General features: G+C 37.3%; 1 protein-coding gene and 1 long non-coding RNA gene across 2 annotated transcripts in view; one reads left to right on the forward strand and one right to left on the reverse strand.

The window, feature by feature from the left end:
• Nucleotides 1-16,525, forward strand: part of NAMPT (nicotinamide phosphoribosyltransferase) — a 41,231-nt gene extending 24,706 nt beyond the window's left edge. Inside the window, exons 7-11 of the mRNA XM_042964512.1 lie at nt 4,294-4,519; nt 5,329-5,448; nt 8,164-8,304; nt 9,393-9,527; nt 11,525-16,525. Of these exons, the coding sequence (XP_042820446.1) occupies nt 4,294-4,519; nt 5,329-5,448; nt 8,164-8,304; nt 9,393-9,527; nt 11,525-11,635 (733 nt within the window). The 3' untranslated portion in view covers nt 11,636-16,525. The remainder of the gene's footprint in view (nt 1-4,293; nt 4,520-5,328; nt 5,449-8,163; nt 8,305-9,392; nt 9,528-11,524) is intronic.
• On the reverse strand, nt 10,900-14,547 carry LOC122233120. The gene is made up of 2 exons (XR_006210587.1): nt 14,462-14,547; nt 10,900-11,230 (listed from the first exon to the last, which is right to left on the reverse strand). It is a non-coding gene; the product is annotated as an uncharacterized LOC122233120 (long non-coding RNA).
• Nucleotides 16,526-18,623: the final 2,098 nt, after the last annotated feature.

Below are 18,623 nucleotides of genomic sequence, written 5' to 3' on the forward strand. Positions count from 1 at the left end.
ATACACTACAAACACTCTGCTCTGTTGATTAAGTACTTTTAAGGTGTTAGAGTGCACTAGTGTGCAAGGGAAGGAAAGGAAAGATGTTCTCTTCCTGGCAGGACCGAGAAAGTTTTATAGAGACAGTATGTGAAATCTTCATTTCTTGAAAGAATGGTTAAATTTAATGGGAGACATGAGCGAGCAATCATTCTGAATAAATCTTTTTTGCGTGCCTACCACACGTCCAACATTGTCTTGAAAGAGCAAGAATGAAAGAGGAGAGTGACTGTGCTTTGGGAATAAGGGCTGAAACAGATTTTGTAGGGAACATGGGTTAGACTCAGAAGACAGGTTAACCTGTAAACGCCCTTAAATTCATCTTGACATTGAATGTTAACTATGTGCACATCATGCGAGGTTATTCTAATTCCTTTTTTAAATGGGAGTGGGCATCGAAGTTTTGAGCGTAAGCAGCTTTGTCATCAGAGAAATATTTTAGGATGGTTGTTTTGATAGGATATATTATGAATTGATAAAAAGAGAAATAAGAAATTAGGCTGAAGAGGAAGCTGTTCTAACAATTTGGAGAGATGCACAAAGGTTCAGAACGAAGTGGCTCAGTGAATGTTAAGTGGCTAAACACAGGCAATGGCTTAGGAGACAAAGTTGATAGAACTTGAGGATTCGGATTGGAGCTGGCGGAGGGTAGATTCTGCTAATATTTATGAGCCTTGCTGTATCAGTAGGGCCCTTGTTAAGGATTCTGACAGTCGAGACTCATCAGAGTCAGAACACAAGGATGTTGGTTCTACAGTTACAGTATTTTTATTTTGGACTTAAGGAATATCCATATATTAGACTCTTAACTGATGGTTTTGCTTCACAGTAGTAATATCACAAGTATGAATCTGAGAAGAAAGGTATCTTCTTTAGGGTTTTCATGTTAAGACAGGGTGAAATCCATTTTAAAGTCTCACAGTAGTATTTACTACATTTGTAAAATTTACTCTTTAATATATAAAAATATTTCAGATGCTCTTAAATAGAAAAGTCTTTTAAACAATACATGGTATAGTGAAAAGAGCTTGGAAGTCAAAGTTGGGAAACCTGAGTGACTTAGTGACCCTACAGCTGACATTCTGGGTGGCCTTGGGCAAGTCACTTCCCTCTCTTCCTCCGTTCCTCCATCCAGCCAGACAAAAGGAAGAGCTAAAATTTTTTGTCTCCAACATCAGAAGGTCATTAAGGATAAATGAGCTAACATCTAAAATCACTTGGCCACCTGGGTGGCTCAGCAGTTGAGTGTCCACCTCTTGATTTAGGCTCAGGTCGTGATCCCACGGTCGTGGGATCAAACCTGGCATCAGGCTGGGTGCTGAAAAATGTGGAGCCTGCTTAAGATTCCCTCTCCTTCTCCCTCCCCCCTCCTCCTTCCCCCTCCTCACACTCTCTCTCTAAAATAAAAAAAAATTAAAAACTTCAAAATAAGAGAACTCTAAAGTTTAGAGCATTGCCATTATGGTTATAAATATTTTCTTAAGGAATGTATGAATCTGGGCTTAGAAATATGCCACTATCATTGTTTTAACAGAACTTTTCTGTTTTCTTCCCAATGTTCTACCAGTTCACATAGTCAGATTATTTCTATTCATATAGTAGGTTTTCATATTCCTGATTTACTTATTCTGAGCATACTTATTCTGAGCCAAGCATATGTTAAAAAAAAAAAAAAAAACAAAAAACCACTGAACCCAAAGATGTGGGGAGAGTTTGGTTGACCAAAAAATTTAAGAGAGACATTAGACTATTTAATATAGAACCCAATTTAAAATTGTACATCGTGTGGTTAAGTGCTTACATTCTGTGGTTGATGTGAGCTTATGTAAAACTGCCTTGTTAAATTATATAAGTAAAACAAAATAAATCAATAGAAATTGAGAAAAAAAAGAAATATGCTATTGTGTAACCTTTCCCTCAAACTTTGGAAAGGTATCGATTTGATGCTGGAAATTAGAATAATAGCATTAGGAGAATTCATTGAACAAATATTTATGAGCTCCATATACTATCATCGGAAGAACAGGTGTTATGATTGGATTATGTAGAGGCTGCTGCAGGAAATGTCTCCAGGATGATGATGTTATAAAGGTAATCATCTCCCTGCCTAACAAGTAGATCTGGAGTCCAGAAGAAAAACCTGGACTAAGGGACAGATTCTGGAAACCCTTACCATGAGGGGATTTTTTAAAAGCTTTGAATATTTTTCACACAGGGAGTTGTATAGAGGAAAGCAAGTGTGCAGGTCAGAGCCTATGTTGGATTGAAGGAGAACATGACCTCTGAGGGGGACTGTAAAGGAACCATAGAAATAGGAAAAAATAAATAAATGAAAATGAGAGAGAGGTCACTGAAGTCATGAAAAAGGAAAGTTCAAGTGCCAGAGAAAGGAAGTAAGGTAAAGACTGAAAATGAACTTTGCTAGACAATACAAACAGCAGAGTTAGATGACTGTATCAGTGCATTGCTGGTGAAACAGAACTGTGTAGTCAAGGAGCTCTACCTGTAGGAGGTCATTATTACATTACAAAGCTCTCTGGCATCGGTATTGAGCTTAATTCTCTCCATCCTTATTAAGAGGACAATAGTAGTTGACAGAAGGGGGTTTTCTTTGCATCTGAATTTTCCCTTCAGCCTGCAGACGTTGGCATAAAGTCGGGAGTTGGCATCATAACTACTAGCAGCCTCTGGAGTTGTTAAGAAGAGTGTTCACTCTAAAATGAGTTTTATGTAAATAGACTATCTCTCTGTTTCAGATAAGAGTAGTCTCTGGGTAGCTGGCTCTTTATAACCCTGAAGTGTACATGCTCTGTTATCATCAGTGTATCATTGACAGCAAGGGAAAATAGTCTACCCCAGTCCTTTAGGAAAATAATAAAATAACAGTTTCAAATATAAATTAGTATGACTCTTCAAACAGTTCTGAGATAAACTTATACCTACATGGGGTTATATAATAAGTGAAATGGGCTCTCTTTCCATTACTTTACTTAGCAAAATGGATGGGGTAGAGGAGAAGACTAGAAAACTAGGGAGAAGGAAAAATTGCTGGGCATGAAGAATTGGTAAAAGTTTTTCAACATTATTAGATTCTATTTAAGAATTTTTTAAATGATTTATATTAATCAAGAAGTACTTGTTACAAATAATTATTCAGTAAGAACTATTATTGAGGACATTGTGAAAATCACTGTAACGGTTTTTGCCTAATAGAAACTCACATCTTACTTCCCATCATAATTATGTTTTGCTCAAACTAAGTATTAAAATTCTTACATTCCCTGGGCATATATTAACTTTATAGATGAAATAAATGACTGCCTGTTACTGGCCATTTGAAGATATAACAGGTAAAGGGTTGGTTGGCTGTATGTATGTATGTGTGGTATAGTATAAATAACTGCCTAAGTAGTTGCCTTTAAGTATAGGAGTTTTAAAGATAAAAAAGACTAGTGTATGTCCCTGCTATTATTGGTATATGGTTTTGAAAGCTCACAGAAGGGAGCAGGTCCTTGCGTTACGTAGCAAAATAACGGGAGTATGTGTTCATTGTTTCTCACATCTTGGCATAATGTACAGAGTGCATTCAGTAGCTGCTTGTTTTAGTCAACTAATTTTATTGTATTTTTTTTTTTTAATTTTTTTTAACGTTTATTTATTTTTGAGACAGAGAGAGACAGAGCATGAACAGGGGAGGGTCAGAGAGAGAGGAAGACACAGAATCCGAAACAGGCTCCAGGCTCCGAGCAGTCAGCACAGAGCCTGACGCGGGGCTCTAACTCACGGACTGTGAGATCATGACCTGAGCTGAAGTCAGACGCTCAACCGACTGAGCCACCCAGGCGCCCCAATTTTATTGTATTTTTTAAGTGAACTCTACATCCAGCGTGGGGCTCAAACTCACAACCCTGAGGTCAAGAGTTGTAGGCTTCCAGCTGTGCCAGCCAAGCACCCCCTAGTTAACTGATTTTAAATGAGTAGGTTTAGGAATACAAAAAAAACGAAAACAAAAAGTTGGTTGAAAATAGGAGTTAAAATAACTATGAGACAGGAATAAGATTCCTGATAGTATTAAACATCAGCCAAGGGGTGGTTTGGCCCAAATAGTCGATGATCCTTATTACATGCATTCAGTAAACTAAATCTCACCTTTGCAGTGTTGATGGTATTAGAAGTATGTAGTACATCAGATATGATTTAGGAATAGATAATGTGTCTGCTTAAGTAAATCTGTATTTTCATTTTGTTTTCTAGTACCATAACAGCTTGGGGGAAAGACCGTGAAAAAGATGCTTTTGAACATATAGTAACACAGTTTTCATCAGTGCCTGTATCTGTGGTCAGCGATAGCTATGACATTTACAATGCATGTGAAAAAATATGGGGTGAAGATCTAAGACATTTAATACTGTCAAGAAGTACAGAGGCACCACTAATAATCAGACCTGATTCTGGAAATCCTCTGGACACTGTATTAAAGGTAAATTTTAATACATAACTTGATTATTAAAATGCCTGTGGACCCACTGTATCAATACTGTTGTAGTTTCATTTATGCACATGACATTTCAGAACCATTTCTGGACCAGGCCCCTTATTTTAGAGTTGCAGCTCAGGGAGAGTAATAAATTTGTCCAAGGCCACACATTAGTAACAGAAAAACGATACCCACAGTTCTGGGTTATTTATGTACTGTCGAATAGATAATACTGTTGAACAGATATTTTCTGCTTACCTTGAAAATTAATAGTATTAATCCTGTGCTTTGGTTACCAAGTTTGTGTTTTTTCTTTACTACAAGTCATTGCTATACCTTTGAAGTTTTTAGTGCAAAAGAAATATGTGGAAGGTGATGTGGAATAAAAAGAATTCAAAAATACTTTTCAGGTAGTGATTCTTTAGAGATACTGTTGATCCTCAGTAGAGCATTGTTGTTTTGGTTTTTTTTAGTGTTTAGGACTTGGTTTGCCTTCTTCAAAAATCATTAATAAGAACAAGTTATTTGATGCCTATTGCTAGAAAAATATTGTGTTAGGTGCTTTACTTAAGCTATGTCATATAATCTCTGTGAAAACCCTATGGTAAATATTACTCTCTCTCCAGATGTGGGGTCAATCTCATGAACCATGAGATCGTGACCGGAGCAGAAACCAAGAGTTGGGACTGAGCCACCCAGGCGCCCCAGCAAAGTCCTTTTTTTTTTTTTTTTTTTTTTTTTTTAACTTTGAAACCTTTTCACACTTTTTTTGAGTTTGTTATTTTGTGTTGTATGTGTATTTTCCCCTACAGGTTTTGGATATTCTGGGTAAGAAGTTCCCTATTACTGAGAACTCAAAGGGCTACAAGTTGCTACCACCTTATCTTAGAATTATTCAAGGGGATGGAGTAGATATTAATACTCTACAAGAGGTATGTGTTTTATATTAAAGGTCCAATAAGGCAATCCTTATAATTAAGCTCTTTATTGGTTTGATAAATAGCACATTAATGATTTAAACATAGTTGTGATTCTTTTCATAAATGTGAAAAGCATAATGATAGCATATGTCTTTTCTGTTAATTGCTTAAAGTTTGTAATAAACGCAGTTGACCCTTGAATAGCGCAGGGGTTAGGGTCATGGACAGTCCCCTATATCCCACACAGTAAAAAAATCCATGTATAACTTTTGACTCTACCAAAACTTAACTCCTAGAAGAATGCCATTGACCAGAAGCCTTACAGTAACATCAACAGTTGATTAACATGTATATATGTATTATGTACTGTATTATATACTGTATTCCTAGTAAGCTAGACAAAAGAAATATTTCTTTTATATAATTATATATAATAGATATTTTATTAGAAAAAATATTAGGTAAAATATTAAGAAAATTAAGGAAGAGAAAATACATTTATAGTACTATACTGTATTTATCAAAAAAAATCTGTGTATAAGTGGACTGGTGCAAACAAACCCATGTTTCAACAGGCAGCTGTACTAGTGAGTTAAGGTCTAGGTGTATCAGCCATACCACACTTAACTACTCTCTGTCCTTAATTGGGCACCCTTGATGATGAGCCTGAAGAAGCGTCAGCATGAAACAAAATGCTAAACAACATTTCCTTGTATATAAAACAAAACATTTTGACACTGCTTAAGTAGGTGTGTTTTATTGGAATGGAGCTGCACATACTTGACAATTTATTATAAAACTTGAATGGTATTAATGTATGCTTTCTTAAAAAGTATAAAATGGTTTATCACCTCTTCTAAACATTAACTGTCATCACTGTTACTGTTAGATTTAGCCAAACAGTGTTCTATTATCTTAAAACTTTTGCCTCTTTTTCCCCCAAATAAGCTTTTAAAGAGCTATTATTTCATTTTAACAAATACCTAAAATACTCCATAAAAATTAAGGCTGTCATTTGATATTATAATTTAGACTACTCTCGTAAAACCACTGATATTTTAACGTCTATCAGCCTCAGATGGTATCCATTTTCATAACACAAGTTTATTAAAGGATTTTTCTGTTTGCAAGAATTTGGTGTGGTGAGAGTAAGGGCAGTATCCAAACTGTAAATAGTTTGTGTTCCAAAAGATCCATATAAAAGAAAGAACTATTGCATATAACAAACTGTTTCTGTGGTGATGTGCATGTAAAGTTCCAGAATGAGGTTTCTGGAATAGATCGCTTGCAGTTACAGAAATGAGGTTTTTTCCACCCAGCTCTCCCAAACCGCTTTACCTAAGAAAAGTGGAAACTCCCCAAACTCCTCTGATTTGGTGTTGGGACATTAGGGGCTTCCATGTGAGAAGGAAGGAAGGCATAAAGTCCACAATGAGGAGGAAGACCTAAGTATAGAAATCTCAGCGGGCATTTTTTTAATAGCTGTTGTCTCCTTAGCTAATGTAAGGGTTTCTTACTTCATCATCAGTTAAGAACTGTTACCCATACCTGCATTTTAGCCGGTTTAGCAGGTGCTGTCACCCACATTTCACCCTCTTTCAGATGAAACATCATGGGCAGGGACCTGTGCCATTGTCAGAAAACCCATTAGCTCTTCTCATGGCTCAGACCTGGCATTCAGCTCTTTAAAAGTCAGGTGGTTCAGTCAGGTATTTGAACTTCCCTTTAAAAACCAAAGTTTCCTTTCCTTTTTTTTTTTTTAAATGCTGAGAATGCAAGTGCATTTTTTTAAGTTGAGACTGAGTTTAAAACTTGAACTTTTTTTTTTAACTTTACAAACAAGGAGTTAAATATTGAGACAGGTACTCTTTATTCATCCCTGACCAAGGTTTCACCAGTGCCAGTTTGTGTTAATGCAGATGCACTTGTGTGTTGGTTTACATAAAGGGTAATACCTGCTTTCTTCATCCTGAAGGGGGCTCAAAATAAGTTTTCCGAAGTAGGAAAAGGAACCGTATGGTTTTGCTTCCTACATATAGTAGATGCCTTAATTTTGACACAATGAAAAATCTGTTTAACTTCAAACTTCTCTCATTGTCAGCCTCACTTTTGAACTTGGCTCTTCATGGTCAGTCTTCCCTGTGACATGTCATGAAGTTGATGGTATAACCCCACTCTGGGGTTCTTGTGTACCAGAATGAATCCACTTATTTCAGTAAAGAGGCAAAAATCTCTTTTGTGTTAGACACAATTCACCAGGTGAATCCTTGACTCCACAGCCATACCCCCAGGAGGTCACCCCGTACACAACCCAGCTCTCCTGAGCAAACACACGAGTGGTCCTCCACTGTCTCCCTGGCAGCTGTCAACACATTTGTGTTCATGTAGATTTCCGGCACAAGACCTTACCTGTCTTATCACCAGTTACTTCTCATTCCCTCATTTCCTTCATTCCCCCGACCCTAACCACAGCCACAGTGACAACACAACAAATTCAGGAGCTCTGAATGAAATCCTCCTTCTGCACTTACACCTCAGCCCGGCATTTTTGAAGGTGGGTAGGTCTTTTGAAAGAGAAAATGTGGACTATAACTCTGTAGGCCTTACTCTTCACTGTGTATGGTGTTATAAAATGGCTCCAGGATGTTTTACTTTATTCATAACTATGACCCGGGGGAAATAACCTCCTTCCTCTTTCAAATTACTTAGTGTTTTTTGATCTTCTAGATTGTAGAAGGCATGAAGCAAAAAAAATGGAGTATTGAAAACATTGCTTTCGGTTCTGGTGGAGCTTTGCTACAGAAGTTAACAAGAGATCTGTTGAATTGTTCCTTCAAGTGTAGCTATGTTGTAACCAATGGCCTTGGGGTATGTCCTTCAACTTTTACTCTTGTGTTAGTACCTTCTTTATGTGTCAGGTAGAATGCAGTTACTGAATGCAGTAGTCAAAGGATATGTCCTAAACTATGTTGTCAGGTACCACTGACCTTGACTCAAAGCAAGGAAAGAAAAGAGATCTTAGGTAAAAAAAAAATGACATGACTTGGAGAAAGGAGGAAAAAGATGATTATTTGAGAAGTAATGCAGGCCAGTCATTGCCCACTGGTTCAGTATTAGAGTCAAAAAGTTGACCATTTTGAAGGGGAATGTCAGCTAACCCAGCCATCATATATGAAAGATAAGCAGGTGTGTAAGCACCATCAGTGTTTTAGGAAGGTGGAGCATGGAGTGGGAGTTGTGATACCAGAATCCTGTTCTAATAGCCTTAGAACAGGACCCCAAGCTGCCTGATTCAGGCAGCTGAACAACAAGGATCTTTGTAGGCTCTTGAGACTCTATGGATCCAAAGGTGGGAGTGGGAGATATTAAGAATTCTTCAGAACACCTGGGTTCTGGGTTGGTTCCTTGCTTTCCTCACCTCTGTCTTTGGAACCTTGGAGTTGATTCATCTGCTTCTCCTCCAGAGCATCACTCCTTGCTTCTATTATGTTGGCCTCCTACCTTTCTGCTCTTTAAACAAACCTTGTGTTCTCCTCAGGTTCTCTAGGTCTTTGCTTTTCATAGTAACAAGGAATAAAGTAAAAGGTAACAAAAGGAAAAGTTATGGAGTATGGAATGGAAGCCTTTACCTTAGTAAAAATCTTAGTTCCCTTGCCACAGATTATATAATACAGTTGACATAGTTTTTTTTTTTGTTTTCTTTTCCCAGTAGCCTGCATGTGCTATACTGGAATGTTAGAAAGGATATTCAAGACTTCAATTTTGTTCATAACCCTTTTCCCTAACAGAGGACTCTGTCTTCCAACAGAGACTAGAGTTCTGTTTCTAAAAGCCCGATGTGGATTCGTTTAGTTATACCAATAAAGTGCCTTAGGTTTATATATAAATTATGTATAAACTTTGTTCTTTAATGGGAATAACATTCCTGATTAGTCTTTTATTTCTCTTTCTTCCAGATTAATGTCTTCAAGGACCCCGTTGCTGATCCCAACAAAAGATCCAAAAAGGGCCGATTATCTTTACATAGGACACCAGCAGGGAATTTTGTTACACTTGAGGAAGGAAAAGGAGACCTTGAGGAATATGGTCATGTATGTTATCTTTGCTGATCTTCCATTTTATGAAAGCGGGCTCTTATGTTGCATTTTTAAAGTATCTCCAGAACGTTTTTTTATTGAAGGACAAAGTACTTTTGCTATAAAACGTGTGCGGTTGCTAACCTAGCAACCAAAATAAAATGAAAACCAAGAAGGAGCTAGATCATAAATAAGAACTGTGCATACAATGGGTGACAAACTAGGACATTTCATAAAAAAGCAAAAGTTCATCCACACAGTGAGCAGCAGGGTAGTGGCTGATGAACTTCAGCAAGCCCTCGTGTACTCCACCGTACTGTCAGTGCCAACTTGGCAGCAAGTCCTTTCTGAAAAGGAACGGCTAAAAATACTTAAAGGAAGCTATTTATGTTGTAAAACTGGTAATTTAATAAAGGAAGGGCTATCCAAATTCTAAGGTGTTGAAAGATAATCCCATTTTTTAAAAACTTAACAGAATCCAGTTGAGATGGTTTTCTGTAGTCTCCTGTGCTTCTCACAGCAATTCTGGGCTACAAAAGCAGATTATGTTATCTTAATATAAGATGTGAAAACATTATGACTGGATTCTGATTACATAATAATAATAATAATAATAATAATAATAATAATAGGTGAAACCTACATTAAACCAAGTTTTCGGATTCAAGTCAACCAAACTGGAAAAGTTTATGGTATGCTTAAGTGGTCCATATGATCTGATGCTCTTCAACATAAAAAATACACTTATATTTGTGAACTCAGAAGCTACAAAATGTATTTTAGCTGCTGGATTGAAAAAAACTCATTTTTAGAGGAAAACTGCTCCAAACATAAAACACTAATTTATCACTGTAGATTCTTTATACCATTTCAGATATTCTACTTATGGTATATGTGATACTAAGTTTTGAGCTAGAACTGAACATTTTTCTGTATTTAATGAAAAATAAGTTCCTAAACAAACTTTTCAATATAGCCTGTTGTTCAGGTCGTTGAGTAGCATTCACTGAACTCTTGTAGCTACTGAGAGTTTGCCGAGTGAGTGTGTCCAGATGGACTGATAAAGTCAGTGTAGACAAAGCCCCAACAATGGCTTTAAAATGCATTGATTTCAAGAGTATGTAAATGACACCCTAGAACATCTGAGGCAGTAATCAGTTATAATCATCTAGGCATTTTAAGAATAGGAACCACCATTCCTTGATGATATTTAACTTTATGAAAGAAAAGGTTATGCACCTCAATCTTGATGGAAAACTTAGGCACAACAGATTACATCTGTCGATTTTTCAAAGGAAACCAAGGGCAGACAATTTCTTAGGGAGACGAAAGTGGCTTTCTCAGACTTAAAAGGGAATTCAGTTTTCTCAGTTGACTGTTGTTACCCTTGCATCGATCAAATGGATTATGTGTATCAGTAACTTCTGGAATATACACCGAGTTTTTAAATCCGTCATTGAGCATTCATCAAGAAGCCAATACTTACTTCTGTTTCTGGTTTGGTTTCTTTTTTTTTTATGTTTTTTTGTTGTTGTTCTAAGTCCAAAACTCAGTGACTAGGAAATTTATTAAATTCCAGGGTTGTAAGTTTAATCAGTGTTGAGTCTGTTGTCTAGGAACAAGGGAAGGCCTGGCAGGCTTTCCTTGCTCACTGTCAGTCATAATTATCAGCAACAGCCATGATTCTTCTGGGCAACCAAGCAATAAGCATCTTCCACCTGGAAAAATAAAGAGAAGGATCAGCTACCGTTTTCGTGTTTTCCCTTCAAGGAAAACTTTTACGAATATTTAGATTATTGCTTTATATAAAAGCTAAATATTTCTACATAGCCATTTTAGATAGTGCCATGCTTTCCGCCTGCTCCACCAGCACTGCGTGTAAACATTCATAATTTGAATGCCATCAAACATCTCTGTATTTGACTAGTGAGTCTGACTCCTCAAAGCCTTAACTTATTTTGCTTGATCGTCTGATATAACGGTTACATTTTAGTCTTATTATATTTGTGCAGGATCTTCTCCATACTGTCTTCAAGAATGGGAAGGTGACAAAAAGCTATTCATTTGATGAAATCAGAAAAAATGCAGAGCTGAATATCGAACTGGAAGTAGCGCCTCATTAGGGTTTATGACTGGGTGTGCGTGCTCGCCTGCGTGTGTGTGTACATGTGCATGCATGCACGTGTGCACCGGCGTGTGAGTATGTAATCATGTTTATTGTACAGATGTGGGGGGTTTCTTTGTGTTTTATGATACATTACAGCCAAATTATTTGTTGGTTTATGGACATACTGCCCTTTCATTTTTTGTTTTTTTCCAGTGTTTAGGTGATCTCAAATTAGGAAATGCACTTAACCATGTAAAAGATTAATGATAAGTAAGCTTTTTAGGGCCCTTTGCCAATAGATAGTAATTCTATCTGGTATTGATCTTTTCACAAATAACCGAACCCAGAAACTTTTATATATAACTGAAGATCACATAAAACAGATTTGCATAAAATTATCATTGATTGCTTTATGTTTATATTTAACTTGTATTTTTGTACAAACAAGATTGTGTAAGATATATTTAAAGTTTCAGTGATTTAACAGTCTTTCCAACTTTTCATGATTTTTATGAGCACAGACTTTCAAGAAAATACTTGAAAATAAATTACATTGCCTTTTGTCCATTAATCAGCAAATAAAACATGGCCTTAACGAGTTGTTTGTGTTATTGTACAATTTGAAAGTTATGTCAGGACATACCCTATAGAATTACTAACCTCACTGCCCCTTGTAGAATATGTATTAATCATTCTACATTAAAGAAAATAATGGTTCTTACTGGAATGTCTAGGCACTGTACAGTGATTATATATGTTGGTCATTGTATTGTACCAGTGAAATGCCAAATTTGAAGGCCTGTACTGCAATTTTATATGTCAGATATTGCCTGTGGCTCTAACATGCACCTCAAGATTTTAAGGAGATGTTTTTAGAGAGAATTTCTGCTTCCACTACAGAATATATACATAAATGTAAAATATTAACAAAAGTGGAAGTAGTGTATTTTAAAGTAATTACACTTCGGAATTTATTTTTCCTATTCTATAGTTGATATGACTGAAATGAATTACTGGAATGGGTAGTGAGTGTACTTATTTTAAATGTTTTGATTCTGTTATATTTTTCATTAAGTTTTTTTAAAAATTAAATTGAATATTAAATTGTATGGACATCATTTATTAAACTGAATCCCTCCATAAATAATAAGTTTGAATAGAAAAGTCTTAACCAAAAATAGTAAGTTGGCTACATGCAAAGCAAAGCATTCAACATCAAAATGTTTTAGAGTGATTAACTGCTAGATTCTGAGTCTGTCATCTGACTAGAGACCAGGTTTGGTTTTTTAATGATTCTGTTTTATTTATATCTGTTGTTCTAAGGCAGGAGGCCGACTAAGGCCTGCAGGCCAAATTCAGACTGCTATTTTTGTAAATACCTATGTCTATGACTGCTTTCTCAGGGCAGCACAGAAGTCAAGTAGTTACATAGTGACCATATGACCCACAAAGCCTGAAATGTTTATTACCTGGCCCTTTTGCAGAAAAAGTTTGTTGACCCCTGGGGTCTAAGAAGAGGAGCGTGCCTTGAAGTATAAGAGAAATGTTGAGTTCGGGGAAGGGAGGAAGCTTTGTTGATAAGGAGTTTGTCTCTTTTATCCTTTCTTTTATTTAAACATCTCATCTTGGAAGACTGATTTCTGAAAGCTTTAACATGACATTAAATGTGAAATTTTAAATACTGAAAAGCCATAAATCATCTGTCCTAAACAGTTACATGAGAAGGTATTTATCAGTGGAATAATCGAAGTAGAAGTCTGTTAAATGTCTCCTATAAACATCATTAAAAAGAACATGGTTTTTGCAGATGATTCTAAACCCTTGTTTAATGAGAACAATAAGCATTATTTACTTTTATTAAGAGTTTTCATCCTGTAATTCCTGGTGGAAAATAGTTTTAAGCTGATTCTTTTAAATGTATCTAAAAATTAGTAATATTAAGAAGAACACAACTTTCTTCACAAAATGTGATGGGGGTTAGAGAATTTAAAAAACCATATTTATTACCAAATAACAACTTGGATAAACCATCCATAAGTTTGGTTTTCTTTAAACATGGGAATTCTACTATAAACAGTATTCTTTGTGTGCTGGGACTTTCAGCAGTTTCAGAGTAGCTGGAGTTTTACTTTTAAAAAATCTACACTTGTACATGGCCGTAGATTGTAGAAGAGGTGGAATGATTAATTCTTTTAGCCACTTGGAACCAATGAGTCTGAATTTGTCACTAAGCACTTAGTATTTGGCCATCCCCATTCTCAGTAGCAAATGGTTAACATAGTTCTCAAATAGGATTCCACTGTGTGTCACCTTTCAATCAGTCTAACTCTTCCAGACAAAAGCAAATGGCATGTATGGGTTTGCTTAGGTCCTTAGATTTGCAGTTGACATCAGTTAATCCCTCTCAATTCATACTATCATGAAGTATTTGTATTTTAAATAGAAGATAGGAGTTCTGTGTTAAGACTCTTTATTTGTACTCTATACTTAAAGTCAAATGGTTTTAATCCCTTATTTCCTTTCTTGAAATAAATTGTTATGAAAAATATTTTATAACAAAATTCATCTTGGAAAACCAGAAAGAGAAAAATGGCAAGGTAATTATTGTTCTGTTTGCCATAATTTAGAATTCAGCACTTAAACAAGTATTTTGTAGTTTTACATTCCTTTTTAACCCATTCAGTGGAGAACGCTCAGCTTTTCTCCCAAGTTGTATGTTAATTCTAATATGTATACAACATCAAATATAAACATGTAATTAACATGGAAATAAAGTTTAGCTCTATTAGCGAAATGTTAAATTTGACTGTGTGCTTCAAATAATGGCCATTTCTAGACTTACCCTCTTTTAGGTACTCCTCTATTTTCTGCCTTGTGCAACCATCTGAATGGCAGTGCCTCTTATTAAGGACACTGGAGAGAGACCAGATCTGGAGGGAAAGGGCAGAATTTCTAGGTTAAGATCTTTCATGAGATGCTATAGAGACACTTAGATGTGGATGTTAGGTAGCTGGATATACAGATTTGGGGACACGTGAAAGGGTACCTCACTAGGAAGCATATAAAATATGGCCTGGCACACCACATGCAAAATCCAGCCCGTCTGTTTTTGTAAACAGAGGCTTTTGGAATAAGCCATGCCCATTAGTCTAATTCTTGTTTATGGCCGCTTTCACGCTACCATAACAGAGTTGAGAAGTTGCTAAAGACAGACTTTGTACCCTGCAAAGCCCAATGATTTTACTTTATGGCCCTTTAAAGTAGAAAATATGCCAACCTGCTGTAGAGTACAAGGAAAAGAAAACTGAGGGAAAAACCAGAGGAACGCTACAAAAGTTAAGTGGCAGAAGGTAAGAAGGCAAAGGAGACTGACAAGTGGTAGCTGAAGAGATGAGAGGAAAACCAGGAGGAGTAAAGGAAGAAGGGAGTTTTTCGGCACAGTACGGAATGCTGCTGAGAGACCAAGTAGAGTGAGGGATTAAAAGCATCGACCGAATTTAACCGGGAAATACCAGTGGCTTGCAAACATTCCCTCCACAGCAGCTGAAGCAGCACATGGCAGAAAGAAGCTATCTTACAAAACTTTGAATTTTGGACATGAAAAGGAGAGAATGAAGCAACAATGTGTCTCCCTTTCCCGTTTTAGCTACTGCTTTACTTTCTAAAAAGGACCCGGGCAAGAGGGAGAAGTTAAAGATAAGAGAGCCAAAAGGAATCAGTGATGCTTTTGGGTTCCATACAAGGTTGGAAGAGGATGGGGTCCAAAGTGCCTGTGGAGAAACTGGTTGGCTTTCACAAGGAAGGGGTGGGGTGCTTCTATTCTAGAAAGAAGGAGAAGGGGATAGGTGCACATGCAGGCTTCGGTTTCCTCGTTAAAGTCAGAGACCAAAGGAGACTGGACTTTTGAAAAAGGTTTTAAAATGGTTTTTGTGGAGAATGAAGTGACCAAATGTACAGCAGGATGATAGAATGGTATGGAGGACCCACCTATTTGGTGACTGAGAATTTAAAGTTTAATTTGCCTGTTGTGATCTTTGTTGTTCCCCTCCATAGTAGCACCCCGATGCCTGGGTACAGAGAAAATGGAGATACTTGCTGTTTTGCCAGATGAGTTTGATCAAAGGGATGTTAATTGAATAACTGCTGAAACAGTGGTCCTACATATTTAAACTGTGGATAGGTAAGGACATGAGGGCTACACAGAGCATTGGGAAGACAGTAAGGAACCTGATGGATAGTCTGATAACAGATCTGGGCTGCTGGGAGTTGCTGGAACAAGCAGGTTTGGAAGGACAGGAAACACTAGTCTCAGACCAGGATGTGTGGATTAGTGATCAGAGAGGAACAAGGTCATGGTGGAGTGTGATCTTGCAGTGGCTAAATGAAGACCATGAGACCAAACGAGAACAGGAAACCTGAAAGGACAGTTGGGTGGGATGGTGGACATTAAAATCATCCAGGAGGACGGCAGAAGTTGAAGTAGAGAGGAAAGCTAGGTCAGGCACCGACATGTTCAGTGAATGAAGAGAAGTGACCAGGAGGTCAGCAGGAGGCAGCATCAGTGAAGGGTGTGAGCCTCAAAGAGGGCAGAGGAGACCATGGACTCAGGCCAGCCTGCAAGAGGAGGAACTCAGGGTCTGAGCACGCATGGACGAATACAGACTGATTAAAAAGCACCTGTGTATTGCCAAAGGTTTGATGTCCTTTACCAGGCCCTCAGTCAATATTTGTTGACTTGATGAATGAAGGGAAGGAATAATTTAGATTTAAAAAAGTCTTGATTTTATTAGCTTGCTACAAACATCCCTTCCACTGACACAGGCCCAAGTGTTCAAGCCTTTAAATACGTTTTTGAGTGTGTTTTGTCTTGAATGTTAAGATTTACTTTTTTTTTTTTTTTTTTAAAGCAACCAAAGCATTCTGCAGCCAATTAAAATCAGTCCTCTCTCTTGTATTCGGGTTCTTCTCACCTTGTTTTAAATTATTGTTTTATTCGAAGATATCTGTTCCCTAGAGACAACTCCATCTTTATTTGGTTCACAGTTCTTCATTCTATTAAAACTTATTTATTAAAATATTTGTTTGCGTTATTCCAGCAAAGAGAAATACGCTCTTGAAAGGAATTTTAGAATCAAATTACCAACTTCACCAAAATTTTTTTAATTAACATAAAAGGGGGTCCTTGATGATCAGGAATTTTGCCTGTATGCTATCACATGGGTGGCCAAGCCTTCACTTTACTGGTACAAAGGACTCTTGGTGACTTAATTAGTATTCATAAGGGACATGGAACTTTTACCACTTTTCAGGGCTTGTGCTGCTCTCTTGGTGAGTAGTATAAGCTGCCAGGTCACTTTTCTGCCAGTCTGTAGCATAGTCTCCACAGAAAAATACACTCTTCGTTTATATTGATTTATATTCATCCCAGAAAAAGCAGTATCATTCTTTGATTGACAACAAATTTTATTTTATCCTGTAATTGGCTATTGAGCTCTTACTTCTTTGACTTAAAACTTAGGGAAGGCATAGGTTTTAACGAAGATGGATTAGTTACTGTGCTTATGAACAGTCCTGATGCACGAACTGGCTACAAGTTTGATTCTGATGCGGTCTTCCTGAGTAGCCTGAAGATTCCTACCAGATTTCTAAGCTTGGGAAAAAAACAATTCTTATCTTCAACCTCTCAGTTTCTATTCCTTCCTCTTCAGGAGCAAACATGTTCCTGTTTCTTCCTTTTAGGAAACGTAAATCTCGTTAACATCAGCTCTACGCTCCCTTCTTCCATTCAGATCCAGAGTTCTCAAGCTGTGCACATTTACCGCCTCACTTTTCCCACCCCCCTCTGGTTCTCGTCCCTCATACAGTGACCTCTTGATTGCCAACTGAGTGTGTTTACTTCTGATCTCATCAGAGGATCTCTTCTGTATTTGCCACTAATAATTCATTCCTTAAAACTACTCCTTTGTCCTCTGTTGTAATATGATGTCTCCCTTCTCTTCCCTGGGCTCTTATTCACACACTTACCTTTTAAATGTCCTATCCCATTTAACTCCACATTCATCTTGGCTGATCTCAGCCATTCTCATGGTCTCAGCTATCCCCTATCTACTAAAGCCTCCATGCATTGATCTCTAGCCCAGACCTCTGAATTTTTCTACCTGTGATGCATTCCCACCCAGAGACCTACTCAAATACAGCAGGTCCAAACTTATCATGTTCCTGGATTTCTACCTAATTTGGGGGTTCAACCACCCACCCAAATGAGACTTCCCACTCCATTACCCCACATGTGATCAGACTCACAGTCCTGTTGATCTACATACTAAATATTATATGTCTTCCCTCTAACTCTCATTTCAGACTTGCGAATCTCTTCCTGAAACAATACAAAAAATATAACGAGTTTTCCTATCCCAGACCCTCTCCCTCCCATTCTATGACCAGAGTATATTTATAACAAAATCCAATAGCTTTAGTCCCCTGCTTAAAACATTTGAAACTCCCTCTAGCCTCCAGGATAATGCTCAGAATCCAGCCTAACCCACAAAACTCTGATCTGGCCCATGCTACACAGATGGCCTCATGTTTTGCTTTTAATTTTCTGTGCCAGCATCACTGACTTGCTCTACCTTACATTCACGCACACATATTCACAATACACAGTTTTCTGCCTTTGCTCATGCTGACCTCTCAGCCAAGAATGCCTTCCTCTGGCTAACACATTTTAGGTGATTAGGTGATAATGCCTCCAAGAAGCATTCAACAACTCGCTTATCTGCCATCCTTAACTCCACATGCCCTTCTGGGCTCCACAAGTATTGAGTGTATTTCTAAACTAGCACTTGCAATCCATAGATCTATGTCCTATGGTGTAGGATGGTGTTTTATTCATCCCTGCTTCCTGCATTCAGCACACAGTACACACTCAAATGTTTGTTGAATAAATGTCATTAAGATAAACACTTAAAAAGTTGATTTATTTTGAGAGAGAGCGCGCACAAGGT

This window comes from Panthera tigris, chromosome A2 (genome assembly GCF_018350195.1).
Source record: "Panthera tigris isolate Pti1 chromosome A2, P.tigris_Pti1_mat1.1, whole genome shotgun sequence".
Lineage (NCBI taxonomy): Eukaryota > Metazoa > Chordata > Mammalia > Carnivora > Felidae > Panthera > Panthera tigris.